This window comes from Harpia harpyja, chromosome 2 (assembly GCF_026419915.1).
Source record: "Harpia harpyja isolate bHarHar1 chromosome 2, bHarHar1 primary haplotype, whole genome shotgun sequence".
NCBI lineage: Eukaryota > Metazoa > Chordata > Aves > Accipitriformes > Accipitridae > Harpia > Harpia harpyja.
In genome coordinates, this window is record NC_068941.1 from 37041632 (window position 1) to 37059887 (window position 18256).

The following is an 18256-nucleotide window of genomic DNA, read 5'->3' on the forward strand; positions in this document are numbered from 1 at the left end:
GTTCTTTATTTTCTCTGAGATCATCTGTCTCATCTACCTAAATAGAGCAAAAGTATCAAATCCCCCCCAAAAAGCATTAGGGCACTGTAACACTTATGGGTTTTTGTTTTGCCTTTTTTTTTTTTTTAAATATTCTATATTTCTTCCTTTTAATTCTTTACATGGTGCTGTAATTTAGTATGAGTTTATCAGGAACATCTATTCTGAGGTGCAAAAAGTTAGTTCTGGCTTGTCATGGCTTGGCCATGACAACTACATGAAACCACTTCCTGATCACTTCCTCCTAGTCTGCATAACCCACAAGCATACAGAAGAAAACAGAATTGATTTTCTGTAGCATTTGTGACCCAAACTCTAATTGTAACTCCAGAGGCATTTTTGTTTGTGTTTAAATAATTTTTTTCTTTGTTATTCTACTACTCACCTCTGTCAATGACTTTGAAGCCAAAGTACTTTCCACAAATTTTTCACTAATACTTCACTAAATATTTTTAGTTTGTTAGTGTGTCACTCTATATGAACAGGTATCACTGAACTGCAGGCAGGATGTTCTCGGAATAAGAAAGCATCATTTGTAAATGCTTGAGTTAACATTCATGAGGATAGCCACATGCTGAGGATGCCGCCAAAGAAGCAAGGATGCAACCAGACTGCACTGGCAGGATGTTCTTTTCTGACTGCAGGAAATCCAGAAAAAAAACCCCAACCCCCCAAAACAAAAACAAAACCCCAAACCAACCAACCAACCAACCAACCAACCAACCAACCAAAAAAACCCACACAAAAAGAAAGAAGGGTTGACTGTCTCAAGTTATTATTTCTCACTTGTCAGATAGAATTTCTTTCTTCCAGATTATCCAAGATCAGCCATATGGAATAAAAATGGAGGACAGCAAGTGCAAGTGAATTTTTAAAGTAGTTTTCCAGTTCCTGGGTTCCAAGAACATTGAAGGAATTGAGACTAAGTTGATGAAAGCCTCTCCTAAATGAAAACACAGAGTGAATTCAGCTTTGCTGATCACTTGGATGAGAGATTCCCTACATACAGACTCAAAACTACCGGAAAAAATGTTTCCACAAAAAATAAATATTGCAATTTACCAATCTAAGCACACTATGCACAAAATTCTAAAGATCTATGTATACAAAGGGTGTTTTAGAAGTTGGTAATTTTCATATTAGAAAGGATTTATTCTTATCGCTTCTAAGTTATTAGAAAATAGTTGCTCATAAACTGAATTATTATTCTGTTAGTTAAAAAGCAATTACTAATTGCACTGATTTAAAACACTGTTTAAACTGCAGTTTGTCACAACTAATTTCAGTCTTTTATTAAGCTGTGTAATATTGTTTGCTGTTTTTTACCAAAAAAACCAATGACCAGTGTGCTATTTATTTAATGAAATATAAATAGTCAAATAGCTTTATGCAAAGCAACTAACACTTCCCAATTTCTGGTGAAGCCTGGAGCAGCAAAATATTTAATCATATTCCAAACAAAACAAATCTATTGCTATGTTTTTTTTGTAATTGTTTACATTTCTCATAAGGCATTGAAAGAAGACAAAGGTATTTGTCTTGATTCCCCCCCCGCCTAAATGCCGCAGGCTGAAACTGTGCCAGTTGCCCTTTTGTACACTGGGAGGGTGTTATGGGAGCCCCTATGGAAAGACATATACATCCCTACAGTACTGATGCTAAAATGATTGTCTCCATCTTTTAGAAAGCAGATCTTGTAGAAAGAAAATACACGAAAGAAAACCAGCCAGTACACTTCTCACCTACTGAACAGAAAAATGCTGAGAACAAAAAATAAGCTTGTAGAAAGTAGGTGTCAAAACCCGACAAGCTAACTGATGAGTTTGGAGGTGGTAAAATACACCTGGATGATGAAGCTTCCATTCGACCCCAATAAATTCAAGAAAATCCTGATACGCTTTCTCTCCAAAGCAAGTGGTAATTCAGACTATATAAGCAGGTCTTTCTCAGAGAAGCCGTAGAATTGCCATCGTTGGAGATACTCAAAACTCACCTGGACACAGTCCTGAACAACCTGCTCTAACATTAACCCTGCTTTACACAGATGCCGTCCAAGGGTCCCTTCAAACCTAAATTGTGCTAGGATGCAGTGAAGTGATCCAAGGAAGGCCACTGTTCCTGCTTCTCCTTTTCTTCCATTTTTGGAGACACCTCTCTAGGGGACTGATGAGCCTCTGTGGGGCAAGAGCAGACTTCACAGCCTGTAAAGTCAGGGAAGTCTGGAAAAGCAAAGAAGTCACAAAACGCATGACCGAGGAGGAAAAAAAAAGGAAATTAATGGATTGCTCCCCCTTAACATCTTGGTTTTGCAAGATGGATAATCTGCCTCACTGGACCCTATAGCCATCAGGTAGGGGATGGCTTTGCATCCAACCTCAATGGAGATCCTTTAAGAGAGGAGCTACTTTCCTTCTACTTTACCCCCAGTGTGCCTCCTTGTCAACTGAATGCAGCACTGCTAAGCCTGTGATAAGGGCTCCTTCTCAAAATAGCTCCACAGTTATCGCTGTCTGGTTTCTTCTTGGGATCTAAGCTGTGCTGCCCTGATACAGAGGAGGATGGGTTTAAGATTCGATGTGGATCAAAGGATTTTACACAGTGCTGTGGGTTAACCCTGGTAGATAGCTAAGCAGAACACAGCCAATACTACCTGCAGCAAAATGAAAGTCAGCAGCAAACAGGTAAAGTTTATATTGGGTGAAGCTGTGCATATTGCTTTTTACAGCTGTAAGAAGGTAAAGTCTGGTTCCAGAGATGATTACCCCCTGAGCAAGAGAAGCTGCAAAATGCTAGCAGACTAGCACATCTTAGGAAGGCTAAAGGCAGACTCAAGATTAAGGCAACATGGCATAAAAAAAGGAAATTTTTGAAAAAGATGACATGATAGTACGAGTATGTTGGAGAAGCAGCTCACAAAAACACTTGTCTCCATTCATTTACCTATTATCGCTAGGTTTCTGAAAGTTTTTAAGGAAGAAGCTACACCTTAAGACTGACATAGGTTAACAGCATACTACATATTAAGACTGACACAATTTAACATCTTCCTCCCACCAGAGCAACTAGCTACCTTCTTATGCAATAGCTCTGCTGATGCTTGGTTCCTTCATTAAAGTAATTCTACTACTCAACCATCACAAATCTACTCAATTTTTGTCAGATGAGTTGATCTAATTGCCAGATAAATGCCAGCCATGACAAGCACTGGAGTAAGACTGTACAAGGATAAGGGAGGGAAGTACCAAGAATGTGCCCTTTATGGTACCAGGGAATGGTTAAACATCTCGGACATCTTACCCAAACCTATTTTCAGATGTTCAACACAATATTATTTGAGCACATTTCACAAATTAAGGTTTATCACTGAAATACTTGGTTGAGTAAGAAGACTTATCATCACCACTTTCCACATGCAGAACTGAAATGCACAGATTTCATGACTTGTACAGCTGAGAAGTGAATCCAAGTGTGTTGGGTCAGGAAAAATGCCTTAGCCACAGACTGTTTTCCCTCTATCTTATTTTAATGCTTTAAAATATTTGTACTTACATATGTATCTGTGTTCTGGCGAATCATGAGTGTAAGAGCAGGAAAACCAATAGTAGAAAGCAAGCATTAGATGAGAACAAAGGACAGTGGGATCCAAAAATGAGATGTCTAGACCCAGGGAGAGAAGAGTCTTACTCTTGAAAGGACTGCTTGCTGGTGTAAAACTGCAAGTGGACAACAGTGACTGTAACATGCCCTAGTCCAGGGAGAACTGATAGCAGGGCAATATAAGCACAAAAAGGAATGTGACACATCCAAAACCCAGCCCCCACCCCCTGCCCTGAATTTTACACAGTGGGAAGTAGGGGGTAGAGAATTTATTTTGTCTTATTTTAAACATATCAGTGGAAATCAGAAGTTGATAGTACAGAGCTTGGAGCAGTCTAGATTCAAGATTAGTAGAAAGAAATGCTGCACTTTATTGCTTTTTCCAACAAGATAAATGGCCAATAGTTTTGCCTATTCAGGACTTAGGTTCTGGTGCACATAAAAATGAAGTAACACAAAGTTTTGTAAGCGTTTCAAGAGTCTACAATTAAAAGTACAAACTATGGTTTTTATTTACGCTGGTGAAATTCTTAGGCACATGCAATAATTTTGATGTAACAGTTGGACTGAAGTAATATTTTTATATCCTTTACTAGACCACTTAATAAAGTTAAAAAAAAGAAAGAAGAGAAAAGCTTTTGGGCAGAGAAGACCTTCACATTTGAAAAGAGAAGGAGCAATATTCAAGCTAAATAGCAGAAAAGAACAATTACTCTGAGTTTAACTTGGTTATGTTAATTAATTAGTCAATCAAAGAGAAACATTGGTTTGTAACTGTGCTACAGGGTGGATGATAAAGTCAAGCAATAAATTCAGGCCTTAGAGGAGGCAGGGAGGGAGAGCAAGAGAACGATTGCTTGTGAAGTGTTCAGGGACAATTTACATGTAGGGAAAAAGTACATCCCTAAACCTCGAGTCTCTATTTGGGATGATTTTTAGCAGCCAGTACAATAGTGACTTTAAATTCCAAGCTTTAATAGTCATCATCTAGCTCTTTGATGAAAATCAGGTTTTGGAGGTTCTGGTATTTTTGTATAGATTCTCTCTTTTTGGACAAATTACAGAAAAGTCTCTTGAAAGAACAGAAAAAGCACCATTCAAATCTTCAACACAGCACTCAAGGGGAAGAAAAAGTTGCGTTTGGTGGCCTGTTTACAATGAAGTGGTGGTCTCAGTGCAGCTGTTAATGACTTTACATGCACACCACATCATCAGGAGATCACTGAATGGGCAACAAGGCAGATTTTCTTTGTAATTACAAGGGTGGATTCTGTGGCTTTAAGCTGAGAATTATTTCAGGATAGAAACTGTATGGAGCCATGATACACTGCTCTGCTGTGCTCATTTATGAGAGTCTTATGCTTGCTCTAAAGATAAAAAATGCTAAAAAAAAATGCTAAGATGTACTTTATAAACAGAAAACCAAAAGCAAACCAGAATGTTTGGGTTTATTCTCCTGCTCAGTTGAATCCTCTTTTCCCCTTAGCATGGGCAGCGAAACTTCCTAGCCAGGAGGCTATACAGAAATTATTAAGTAAACAAAAAGTTATTGGCTTCTGAGATCAGAGAAACTGACCACTGCTGAGATTTGCAACACATATTGGGGCTTGACTCTAAAACTACAGATGGATGGCTTTACGTGCTTCTACTATGTTTGGAAGAGAGTTTTGAAATTGGGTAATTATATGGGTGGTTAGAATTCGTAAAGCGTATGAAAATGACCTCTGTGTCTACTCATCAGAAATTTCTGAACACACTGGAATATAATACTTTAATATTGACACTCTGTATTCATTAAATGGGACTCTGTATTCATTAAATCTTCCCTTCTTCTCTACTGAAAGTAGAAAGAGAGAGAGAAAAACAGGAGCAAGATATGAAGCTCAGTTGTGGGCAAGACTGTCAACCTGTGCTCGGCACTGACTTTAGAAAGAGGGGACAGGCACATTCAATGCCCAAGCACAGCCTCGACAATCACTCGAAGTAAATATTCACTGTGACACTTTAAAACTCCCATCACCTGCAAATGCTAAGAAACTGCTCCCCAAACTGAAATTCACTGTCATTGCTGGATCTCTCAACATCCTTCCAATGCCTGCTGGCTGACCAAGCACAGCCATTATAACCGACAAGAAGCACTAAGTCTCATAAACCATAACCAAAACATTTTCAAGCACAGGATGCTATTGTCTTGTTGTTAGGCATAAATATTTTTTTCTTGACTCATAAAATAATTAAACACCCAATTTTATATGTTAGTAATTTTGCATTTCTTTCCCCAAAACATTTCAGTGAAATATGCAGTCCCAAATACTTAATTTCATCAAGTGCTTTATTGACCACCGTTTGGCAGATTTTATTTGGCTAGGAGCAGCACAGCAGCTTGTTATTTTTAATTGAACGGCAATGAACATTACTTTATGTTAGAATCAATGACCAAAATTTAATTGAAACATTTCATTCTTTCATTACAGAAATTCTCCCACTAGCAACGGTTATAAAAGTTGCTGCAAAACATAACACAATCCCCACCCCTTAATAACACTAAAACAAAGATGAAGGTTTCAAACCTACAGAATCTTGGATAATTAAGGTATTATACTCATTCAATATCCTATTATGCCAACGGGCTGTGTAACAGTATTGGCATCGAAAACCACTGTTCTTGGATCCTGTGCTTTTCAAATAGACTGATTAGAATGTCAGTTGTACTAACAGAAAAGTCTCCTTGCCTACAGTGAGAAGCTAGTTCATGTCCCAGAAGCTGAATTCAATATTAAAGGAAGGGGATTTTACATTTGGCCTTTGTTTACCACTCTCCTTATGCATGTGCTTAGTCTTTTGCTTTTTTTAATGACAGTTTTAATGTCATCTTCAACAAGACATGAGTTTGTGCTTTCAGTTACAGTACTTCAAACAATTTTTTTTCACCTGAATGAACTGGTGGCTTCTGGATTTATTATGCTATTTAGTTTAGTGCTATTTAGAAGAAACAAACAAAAAAATGTTAGCACCCCTCCCCAATACCTCCCATGACCCTGCAATGGGACTAAGACTTCTTTCAAAGCAATCTATGGCAATGGTCTATTAGAATGCAGCCAAGCTTTGTGTATTGATTTTAATTCACAATAACTTAATGCACCTAATAGCTCTTTCTGAACCATTATAGTTATATGATAGGAATATGGATTGAGATTGGAATCGATTGGAGTGTTTTAGAGTATGGCTAAACAGCGCAGTGTTAGCTTTAATGTAGCTAGCTCAGATACTGGAATTAACAAAAGTGTAGTATGGGTATATTAACCTGCTGGGAGCTGCATTATGCTTCTTCCAGCAGCCATGCAAGAGCTCCTATTCATCATGAATTCATATAATACTTCACGACATTGCACTGTCATGCAGTTCACCTCCTTTTCTATCTTGCATAGTATGGAAGGATAATTACAATCAGAGTAAAAACCTCTTTCTGTTTAAAAGCCAAATTTCCTGTGTGCTCTGTGAACTATATGAATCGCCCTAGAATGCAAATATGCCCACAGAGCAGATAGGTATGTGTCAGAAGATAAGAGCTAAGGAGCCTTGAGAGGTAGCCCTTGACATACAGATGAGTTAAGTTGGTCCTACCAGGTTTTGCATTGCACCTACTTTGCTGTCAAACTGTGGCCCCAGTCAGGTCCCAAAACATTTTAATTCCTTGATATTCACCTCATCTAGTATATAGCACCCGCTACTTTAGAAAAATGGATTGGAAATATTAATTGAGAACAAAAGGGGCTGGGTTTCCCAGCAGGCTCTGAGATTAAAGCTTGTAAAACAAACCATCACACTAGTCCAAATGGCTCCTGTCCCCATTTTCTGCTTAGTAAGTTAACCCTAAACAGGGCTGCCAACCCCCAGGAGAGAAGCAGGGCAGATGGATGAGGGCAGGAGGCACTTTAGGAACCTTATTTTCTTCCATCTCTGTTTATGGGTCATTGCTCTTAGTCGCCAAGAAAGAAATGCACAAATTCTACTCCTCTCTGCTTTGTTGCTTTAATACTGCCACTTTCTTTGCAATGATAAAACAAACTTTTTAGTAGGGCCTGTTGTGATAGGACAAGGGGTAATGATTTTAAACTAAAAGAGGGTAAATTCAGACCAGATATAAGGAAGAAATTTTTTACATGAGGGTGGTGAAACACTGGAACAGGTTGCCCAGAGAAGCGGTAGATGCCCCATCCCTGGAAACATTCAAGGTCAGGTTGGACGGGGCTCTGAGCAACCTGATCTAGTTGGAGATGTCCCTGCTCACTGCAGGGCAGGTTGGACTAGATGACCTTTAAAGGTCCCTTCCAACCCAAACTATTCTATGATGCTATGACTCTAGTCTATATTAAGGATTCAATTTTTTTATTAAGCACCCAAGTATATTAAATACATTGATGTGCATGTAACGATAGCATGCTGTCTGCCTATACAGAGAGGAGTAGTAGTGTTGAAATATGTCCAATATAATGGCAGAGATAAGGTTACAGGTATCTGGAAGGGATTAGCATCCCAGCTGACTAGCAGTGTAGAAAGTTTGGGCTTAATTCAGTGTATGGCACTAACATGTATTCTGGAAGTTTGTGCCTGTGCAGTAAGCTAGGACCTGTTCAGTCAGTGCCAGAAGGCACCAGAGCTTAAGGAGCAACTTTTATATGCTAATAGCTCCTGAAATGCTGAATGGGAGCACAAGCTAGAAAAATAGTAGGTGCTATTTGCTATACAGGGTAAGTAAGGAGAAAAGGTGAAGAGGGAGAAAGACACGTATCAAGTCTTCTGAATGTTCGTAATAATGATAAGTGCCACATAATGCAATTATTACCAACTTTCAGCCTTGAAGTTTCTACCTGCTTGAGATCATAAGCTAAAAACTAGGGAACTTCACTGTGGAGCTAGTATTTCCCAGTACTGTCTCCTTGCTTTCTAACAATACCTGGCTCAACTGAAGCCTAGATGTCTTCCCTTATTTTCAGAAATTAAAGTGTCCATGTGAAGAGCATGAGATAACATAATCAGGCTTAGAACTGCAATAAAAGTGCCTGTTTCTTACAGTTAAGTTGTTTCTAACCAGTACCTTCATAAGATGAAATCTTTACTTAAGAAGAAGTATAAAATGCATTTTATAGAGTCTGGGAATAACAGCACTATTGCATTTCCTGCACACTCGATATTTAAAAATGCCTAAATTACAAATAATTCTGATTAAAGTTTCTGAGCAGAGTTACAATACAAACTGCTCCTGCAAACCCCTCTCTTTAGTTTGTAATTCTCTATACATGTTACTATGTTCTTTTACTCCAGTAATACCAACCTATTTTCTTTTATTTGCCTAGAAATAGATATGGTTTCATGGAAATGCAAGCTAGAAAGAATCTCTAAAACCTTCTCTGCTTTCTCTGACTCAGGATAAAACTACCTAGACTAAACAAGACAAACATGAACCTACTCTTTCTGGACAGACCTTTGACAAAGTAGAGTCCACAGCCTTCTTAGAACTCAATGCCTAAGTACTCTTAGCATTAGAAAGTGTAAAAGGAGCTCTGAGAGCTACACTTAAGTTGTGATGAGAAGCATTTGCTGTAACTATTAATAGTTTACTTACCCTTAGAATCATTGAGAAAAACTTTTGATCAACCAAAGAGCAATTAAGTTCCATTTTTAATTTTAAAGATACAATAATAACTTTTTAGGAGACTAAAAAGCAATTCATATTGCCAGCATATATCCCAAGCCATTTAAAAAAATCCTCCTTATATTAGAAATGAGCAACTATTATTAAAACCTGTAAAAAGTGGATAATTTTTTTTAATGTCAAAATTTCAGTTTCAATAAATGCTTGTCCACAATCATGCCCTGAAATCTGAATTCAAGTTTCCAAATTGAAAAATCTGCCCCATGAAAAGTTATTCCAACACCAATTGACTTTTCCATAGGTGAAAGCCAGTCTTGTCACACATATACTGAATGACAGCTTTCAGTCAACAACCAGTATAACTATGAAGAATAGTAAATAGCAAGCCTAATCCTGTCATGCATCATTACTCCTGATGATTTAATTCATTTACCAGTGAAATGAACACCTCTACCACTGTTGCTATAATTTACCACCATTTCACTGAACATCTTTCTTGATATGTTTGTCTGTAAAAGATCCATTCTTTCCAACTTTCTTTCAAAGACAGACATAGGCAGCAAAAAGGAAGAGAAATCAAGATACAGGGATTTGTTGCTGTCTAGGAAATTTTGCATTCTTTACAACTAGCAATGGAATATTCTAGATCTTCGAGTATTTTTGTAATATTTTAACTACAGCACACATGGTATATACCAAATACATTACTGAGTTATAGTATATGGAGATTTTATGACAGACTCCAGATAGAATAAACTACATCACTCACAGCTTTTCTGCCATTCAAACTTAGGTGCATAAATAGCCATCAAAGAAGGATTTATCCCTTACAGATAAAAGAGTAAAATATGTTTGCTCAAAAGACAAATACAACTGATGAAGATAGTCAAGTAATGTTTCTTAACCTTACCACTTCCTAAGACATTTCTGCTGCCATAGGAAATTCACTACGGTGCACTATAGTCCAATATGCCGATATTGTTGAGACACAGAGCAATATATAATTTAGTATAATATGTGCCTTAAATAAAATTATTTTTTTAAAATATTGTAGGCACTGATGCATAGAAGGTGTTGCCTGACAGAATGAAGAAGGATTCACAGAAGTGCACACCATTCAGTTCTGGAAGTGGGAGAAGGGATCAGGACTACATGAGAAAAGTGAGCACCAAAAAAACGGGAGAAAATGAAAGAGGCATTATCTATAACACTATTCTGATTGTACACTATTATAAAATATTTATTCAGGATTTTCTGAGGTATCCCACATGTAACCAACCTTTGCTGCAGTTAATCTTTATTTTAGTCAGTCACTGATGTTTTTGTTCTGCCATTGTTTTTAACCTTTATCACTTCTGACTGTTTGCTCCTCTGCGTATTGCTTAAAATGTCTTACGCCTTTCCTTTTTCCTCTCACTCTGAAAGCTGCTCCAGCTTCTTGGAAAGGACTTTTTTTACTTTGTTTAAACCAGTGTTGGAAGTCAAATCCCAAAGATAGTCTCAGCTTTTAAAACCAGGACTTAGCTTCATATCTTAGTTTTCATTTTTACTCTGAGTGGCAAGTTCCATAGAAAAAGGGACTGAAGATGCAGACCTCCTGCCAGCTCACGTCCCTGAAGATATTGTCTGCTTTCAGGATTGTTTCTTTCCTAATCTGGGCAACAAATGCTCATGCATTTAATGCCAACCATTGAGAATTAAACTAGTCCACATATGATAATATTTTCCCTGGTGTAAATGATGCGGTTTTTTTTTTTTTCTTTTTTTTTTTTTGCTGTGCTTATCTACCCTTCTGCCAGCCCTCTTGCTACACCATGTCCCACGGTGCCCACCTGGAGCCAAGGGTCTACACACTGCCTCTGGTCTACCTAGCTCTATGCAAGTAACCTAGGTAATAACTCTCAAGAAATAGTGCACAGGGATGTATGGCAAAGCATAATTCAGTATCGTTTGCTATTATTTTTCTTTCCTTCATCCTGCCTGCATTTTCAGAACCATCCAGATATGAAAATACATGCCTCCTGTTTGGGACCTGTGTTGAATTTTCATGTAAAGTCACAAATATATTTTGCACCATTAGGAAGTTTTACCTTATGCACTTTCAGAAAAGGCTCTGTGCTTTTCAGTCAAGGCATTAATTCTTTAAAATGGGGAATTTCAAACTTTTTCCTTTTTCAAACAACAGGGGCTTTTTTAGAAACATGATTTTGTGAATACCTGCTGGCCTGTTCATTGTCAAACAGGCCAAATCTCATTCTATTTCTGATGGCTTAATATTCATATGAATAATTCATTAATTGCCACTGCTACTAACATGATATTATGAGAATATCTGCTATATTCTAGCTCCCTTTCAATAAAACTGAGCAGCTGAAAAAGAGGAGGATAAACTGAAATAGCCAAAATGGATATCTAGCTAAATTCGTTCTTGGACAATTGTTCATTCAAGACACTCTGAATTTGTTTGGAGTTATTATGCTGCCCTTTGAGCTACATTTCAGAAACTCAGAATGCCTTTCAGAAATTCACCAGCAAGTCACTTGAACTTAGAAGTAACTTGTCAAACACAAAGTTTAAACTTTGGCTGCACGTGGGGAAGCAGTTCAAGACAGAGACATCTGATATTTAAGTAAGACAACACAAACCTTTTCTAGAAGCGTAGAAGGTGTGGTATTAATCCGAGTCAGATTAAAACATTGAATCACATGTACACAGGCATGACTATAGTTCCCCTCAGAATAAAACACAAAGAACTATTTCTTATTCCTATTTATGCAAAGGAGAGAATTCCCATTAACTTCAGGGGAGCCAGGATTCACTGCCAAATGAAACCAGAGATTTCCAATTGGGGGACATACTGTATTCTGTCATATTCACAAAGAGATTTTGGGTTGGATCTGCAGATACATAGCCCAGAATTATTGAATTTATCTAGGGAAAGGAATTAGTAGATGGATGCAGATGATGGGAATTGTTCAGCACTCGCTCTTTGAAGGACTGCTTTGGGAAAATTAGTTGCAATCATTTATCATTTTCAGACTGCAGAATGTTTCATTTCATAATAAGTATAATGCAGTATAACCCAGTTGTTGCAATTTGCTGTCCTCTCAAATTCTACTACAATTTTTAGAATGAGTCGTTTTCAACCTGAAGGCATAACAAAATGAAATTGGAAGAGGAGAAGGGTTGCTATCTAGAAAGCCATGACAGATTTGAAGCGTTAACAGAACAAATTAACAAATTAATGTTAACTTCTCAAATCTCAATGAAAAAGAAACCTATTCATATTCAAAGGTATTATTATTTAATTTTAACATAAGCTTTCTTGTTTCCCAGGTCGAGACCATACTGTTAGAAACTGGCAGAATTAATAATAAAAACTAATCATTCATAGTCAATAATAGATTCTTTACTTTTAACAGAAAAGTATTGACTTAACAGAAGAACTTGGAGAAAGATGGAAAAGTATGATAAAGGTTGTTGCTAAAATACAGCTGATGGGTGAAATCCCTCTTGCACTCGCGTCAAAGGCAAGAATCGCACATTTTCATCACACAGGTTAAATATAAGTCTCCTGTTTTGTCCTCTCCAGCAGATACAGAACCAGATGAACACTGCATTTCCACATATTACTATGGCCTTGATTTACCTGAAAGAGTTCTGTTGATTTGTCCAAACTATAACTTGAAATTTTTATTCTATTTCACAGAATTAATGGCCTTAACAACAAATTTCCTTTGATAATAGCTGTAAAATGAATAGGGCTTAATGAAATTCCAATCAGCGTCTTTGTTGATGAAGTTTTTCTAAATTGAATAACAACAGAGGGACTAAAAGCCTAATTTTAAAATGAGAGAAAACAAGTATTAATACTTTTTTTTATAGCTTTGCTTAATTTCCAGTGTGATGGCATCCCAGCTAAGAATCCACTCAAATTCAAATATTATATCTATTTATTCATTCTATTCCAGTAAAAATAACATAATTGCGCCTTTATAATAAGATATGTGAATACAGATGGAAACCAAGCTATAATTAGCAACAAGGAAAGGCCCTATAAGTTTATCCTATAGCAACATATATGTTTCATGTAATGATATACTTATGACAGCTATTTAGAAGCCAACATACCCTCATGAATAACCCTTACTTATGCATAGTAAGAGCAGTAAGAGAAACTGCTAGAGAGTAAGAACCCTAAATAATGCTCTGGCACCCACAGGGGTGGCAGCAACGTCCATGGATATCCAAAGATTAGAAGAGGTTAGAAATAATTAGCACTTTGCAATTCTGGCATCTGCACTGTCCAACTTCTCTTCAGGCATTCGGTTAGTAGCTTGATGTTCTGTCAGTGTCTGCCTGTCTGTCTGCCTGCCTCTCTCAGCACCATGAGAGTTTGTGGATAAGAGAGAAATAGTATTTTATCTTCCTGTTTTCTGGTATTTGGGGGAAAGTACCATCAGTCAAGGGAACTGCTAGTGACAAATAGTGTTTCTGGCTCATGAGTTTGCGTAAGTATTTGCTTCCTGCCTTTATTCACACAGTTTACAAAATCCTTGCCTCTCATCATTGCTGGGTAAAATCAAATGAACCTCAATTTCTAGTGTGGTTCACAGTTGGTTTTGTCTAGATTGCACTGACCAGCCATGCAAAGCTCTACCATTTTAAGAGAATAAAGGAAGGTTTATGCTATGAAACCAATATAAATCATTTGCATCTTCCCTGTGTATTGCCTTCAGTGCACATTCTACATAAAAGGAGCTTCAGTTAGCAAAATGGTAAGATAGCAGATTTTAACAAAGCACGATTCAGACTATTCGTGTTTTTCACTAGTTGTGCATGGAAGTCCTCACCAGTTGTGCTTTAAAACTGTCAACAAAACCAAATGGCTTTTGTGTGCTTGCATAAGGCAGTGTGTGAGGACTGCAGTGAGGAGACTGAACTGTAATGTGCTATGTACTGAACTTTGAATGTCTGCCTTCTGTTTTTATTATTAATACAGAATCCTATCAGCATAACTAATGACTTTTTTGTATTTTTGCAAGTTGCTAAATATTCATGCTATAATGACTTGAAGGAAGAATGCTCTCTGGCATGTTAACTAAAATAACTGGGGATGAAATCAGAGGAATAGAGTGGGGAGAGGGGGAAGAAGAAGAAATACCAAAGAAAAGTCAGAGACTCTAATTTGAATTTTGCTAGACAACATCCACAGATCATTTTTGTCAACAGAAAATTACACTGAATCAAATAACATGAGTATCAGGCAAAACACAAAGACCAGCTACTGCCACCATGATGCTATTTTGATGAACATGCAATTAAAGTATAAAAAAATCCACTATACTGCTTTGTCTTTTTCTGTGCATTCATCCTTCTTATTGGTTGGGGTTTTTTTGTTTTGTTTTGTAGATATTATCACAGGAAGTTCTCTAGTGTACTAAGAGCTGGAACAGACTGGACAGCCTGACAGATAATAGCTTTTAAAGACCCGTAAAATAATTGGAGGGGTGCAAAACTGCTTGCTCTGTGGCACTGACACACTCTGGTGATTTCACTTTCCACTCCTGACTGAGCCTTTTCCTTCATCATGCAATGTCAGCAACGCAAACCGTGGAAACCATTCTTGCCTTGCTCTTTATAAGCAAGCGGTCAGGCCCTCAAACACTGAATTGGTAATGAAAAACACAAGTAGATAGTAGAGAGAAGGAAGTAGCTCAATATAACCTTTACAGTTCTGCAGCCCTGGGTCAACTTTGTGTTTGGGCATCGGTCTAAAGAGGCCTATGCATCTCTTATTAATTTCTTTTTCTTTCTTTCTTTCTTTTTTTCCACTCTAACAACTTCTGCTCAAGGAGCCAAAGTTTATGACAACGAATACACTGGCCTCATATCGCAAAATACCTTGCTATTCTGGTAGACATTGTCTGTTCAGCTTTAAACCAACAACTTTGCTCCAGCTGCTTAATGCAAGGTGTTCACACAGGGAAAGAACCTGGCTGAAGAAGAGCTAGGAGAGGACAGTAGATGTTTTACTGAACTAATGTTACTCACCCTAAGCTGACCTTGAATATTTTCCAACTGCAGCAATTTGTGTCAGACTACACTCAATTTGGCAAGGTAATTGGAAGGCAGCTATATCTTATGAATCATTTAGAGTTTCAGCTAGGTAACTTTAGCTTACAGGGCACTTGAAGTTGCAGTTTATCAATTCATACGGTTGTGTTATCTAATTTAATATGTGTCTGTGGAAGAAATGGGTTTTAATGTGTTTGATTCACTCGGAAATGAACTGTACTGATAAATAATTTTATTTTGTAGAAATTGCTCCATTGGTCTGGTATTGACAAGCTGAAATCAGACACTTGAACACCAACTAAGTTCTTGGTAAAATGGTGTACTTAATAAAAAGTTGAGCCAAGAGGAAGAAAATATATTTCTGCTAGTGCAAAAGGATGAGGATCTACTTACCAGCACAGTCACCACACGCAGAACCACTCCTCGCATGTTATTCTCCAACTTTCTGTCTGTTAGTGACCCATTCAGACCAGTGATGGGATTCCAGCAGCCGAGCTGAAAGAGAAAATGGAAATCATTTCCTCATTGCCCATAAAACTTTGCCAGTCATTCCTCTTAGGCGGCTTTAAGCAGGAACGTACCAAATAAACAACACCTTCTGGAATCAATGGGATAGAAAGTCAGGGAAGGGCTTGCTCACAGATTCATCTTTAAATTGCAAATGAAGCAATTAGGGATATCAGTCTGTGCTTTTAAATACCAGTGTGCAATGGATGACAGCATCCAGAGTTTGGGGGTATGTGTTTTGCTTTAGAAGAGCTCAGGGAGGACTTTTATATTAATGAAAAACATATTAAAAGTAGTATGGCTGTAACAACACTTCTACCTTACTTTCAGTAATACACTATGTCCTGGTTTTGGCTGGGATAGAGTTAATTTTCTTTCTAATAGCTGGCATAGTGTTATGTTTTGGATTCAGTAGGAGAAGAGTGTTGATAACACACTGATGTTTTCAGTTGTTGCTAAGTGGTGTTTAGACTAAGTCAAGGATTTTCCAGCTTCTTGTGCCCAGCCAGCAAGAAGGCTGGAGGGGCACAAGAGGTTGGGAAGGGACACAGCTGGGACAGCTGACCCAAACTGGCCAAAGGGGTATTCCATACTATGTGATGTCATGCCCAGTATATAAACTGGGGGGAGCTGGCTGGGAGGATGGCTGCTTGGGAGCCGACGGCATTGGTCGGTGAGTGTGAGCAGTTGCATTGTGCATCACTTGTTTTGTATATTCCAATTCTTTTATTATTATTATTATTGCCATTTTATTATCATTATTATTATCATTATTAGTTTCTTCCTTTCTGTCCTGTTAAACTGTTCTTATCTTAACCCACAAGTTTTACTTTTTTTTTCCCCCCGATTCTCTCCCCCATCCCACGGGGGGGGAAGAGTGAGGGGGAAGTGAGTGTCCAGCTGCATGGTGCTTAGCTGCTGGCTGGGGTTAAACCATGACACACTAATTGGAGAAATAATAGCTACCATCATTTTAGCACGCTGTCTGCTCCAGCCCATCTTTCCTAGCAGAACTCTGATGAAAGGAATTACACTAGTTTTAATTAAAGCTTATACTACTCATTGACAATGTAACAGCAGTGATTTTTAGCCAGGTTAAAAATCACTTTTAAAGATGATTGAGGAAAAGACCATTGGATAGGCATATCACAGTATTGAGAAAGGACTGCAACAGATAATGCAGAAAAAGGAATTCAGCTGTGAGATGCTTTGCATTGGTGCTATCATATTTCTTGGGCTTCTATGGACAGAAGCTTTTTCCCAGGGATCTCTCTAGACTAAATGCCCTTCAACCTGAATTTAGTAGATATTGACCTGTAATTTAGCTTCTCTGAAAATATAACTTGCGTACATTTTTACACCATGGTAGATGCTTATCTTGGGTACAGAGAAACAGACCAACCAACCACTCATCCCTTAGCACCACATATAAACACTACTGGTTTCATTTTTGGAATTCATTACCACATTCATCTGGCTTGTGCAATTACCAGTGTTAAATCCAAAACCCAACAGAAGGACAATGATGGACTTCAGAGGACTTTGGAGCAGAGTCTCAATTATAGCATGTAAACTAATTGCCTATGTAAACCTGTTATACAAAGGTGTCGGCACCTGCAGATACCAATTCTTGCTCTGAATTGCCTTCTCCATGGACTATGCATGAAATCTATAGAGGGATGCTCATCTTCCGACTTGGATAGCTAACAACCCTCTAAACTCAGGTGGTTTTCATGTCCCTATTTAAAGACACAAAAGGTCATGCTCTGACAAAATCAAGATTAACGTCAGTAGGTTACTGCTGGGCCCAGTGGCCTCTACTAAGACTAGTCTCTCAGAGAATTCAGCCCTATAATCTGTGAGAAATATCAACTGTAAAACATGCAAAACGTTATTGTACTTTAATGCAGTCACAGAAATGGCAGGGTGCCTGAACCAGCTGAAGGGATCTGTGAAAGAATGGGAGTAGCTTTGCTGACTGTGATTGAACACAAATTTACAGAAAACATTATTTTCAGTCCTTCATGGGAAAAGCCCTTGTATGTGTGTTTCATAGATCTTTCAAAGTGAGACAGAAAACAAGGAACAAACTCTGAGTACACACATTTAACAATTTAAGAAGTGGACCGTTTGAAATATTTGTTTTCTTCATTACACCCACTAGGCTATTTTAGAGCAACTTCTAAATTATTTAATTTCAATATATTCATATCAATTCTTGGAAGATGCCTCGTTAAGAAATGGGTGCCTCAAGAAGTAAAAAACCCAAACCTTTCTGCAATAATATAGAGGTTAGGTTTGACTTGATGATCTTAAAGGTCTTTTCCAACCTAAATGATTCTATGTTTCCCAATAGAAGATGGCCTTAAAACAATGTAG

General features: G+C 37.8%; 1 protein-coding gene across 2 annotated transcripts in view; it reads right to left on the bottom strand.

The window, feature by feature from the left end:
* The window catches only part of GRID2 (glutamate ionotropic receptor delta type subunit 2), a 751024-nt gene that overhangs the window by 141418 nt on the left and 591350 nt on the right, over positions 1 to 18256 (bottom strand). For both annotated transcript variants that reach the window (XR_008233407.1, XM_052776367.1), the window contains exon 9: positions 15764 to 15865. Coding sequence is in view for 1 of the 2 variants with exons in the window: in XM_052776367.1 (XP_052632327.1) it covers positions 15764 to 15865 (102 nt within the window). In the remaining variant the exon portion in view is untranslated. The remainder of the gene's footprint in view (positions 1 to 15763; positions 15866 to 18256) is intronic.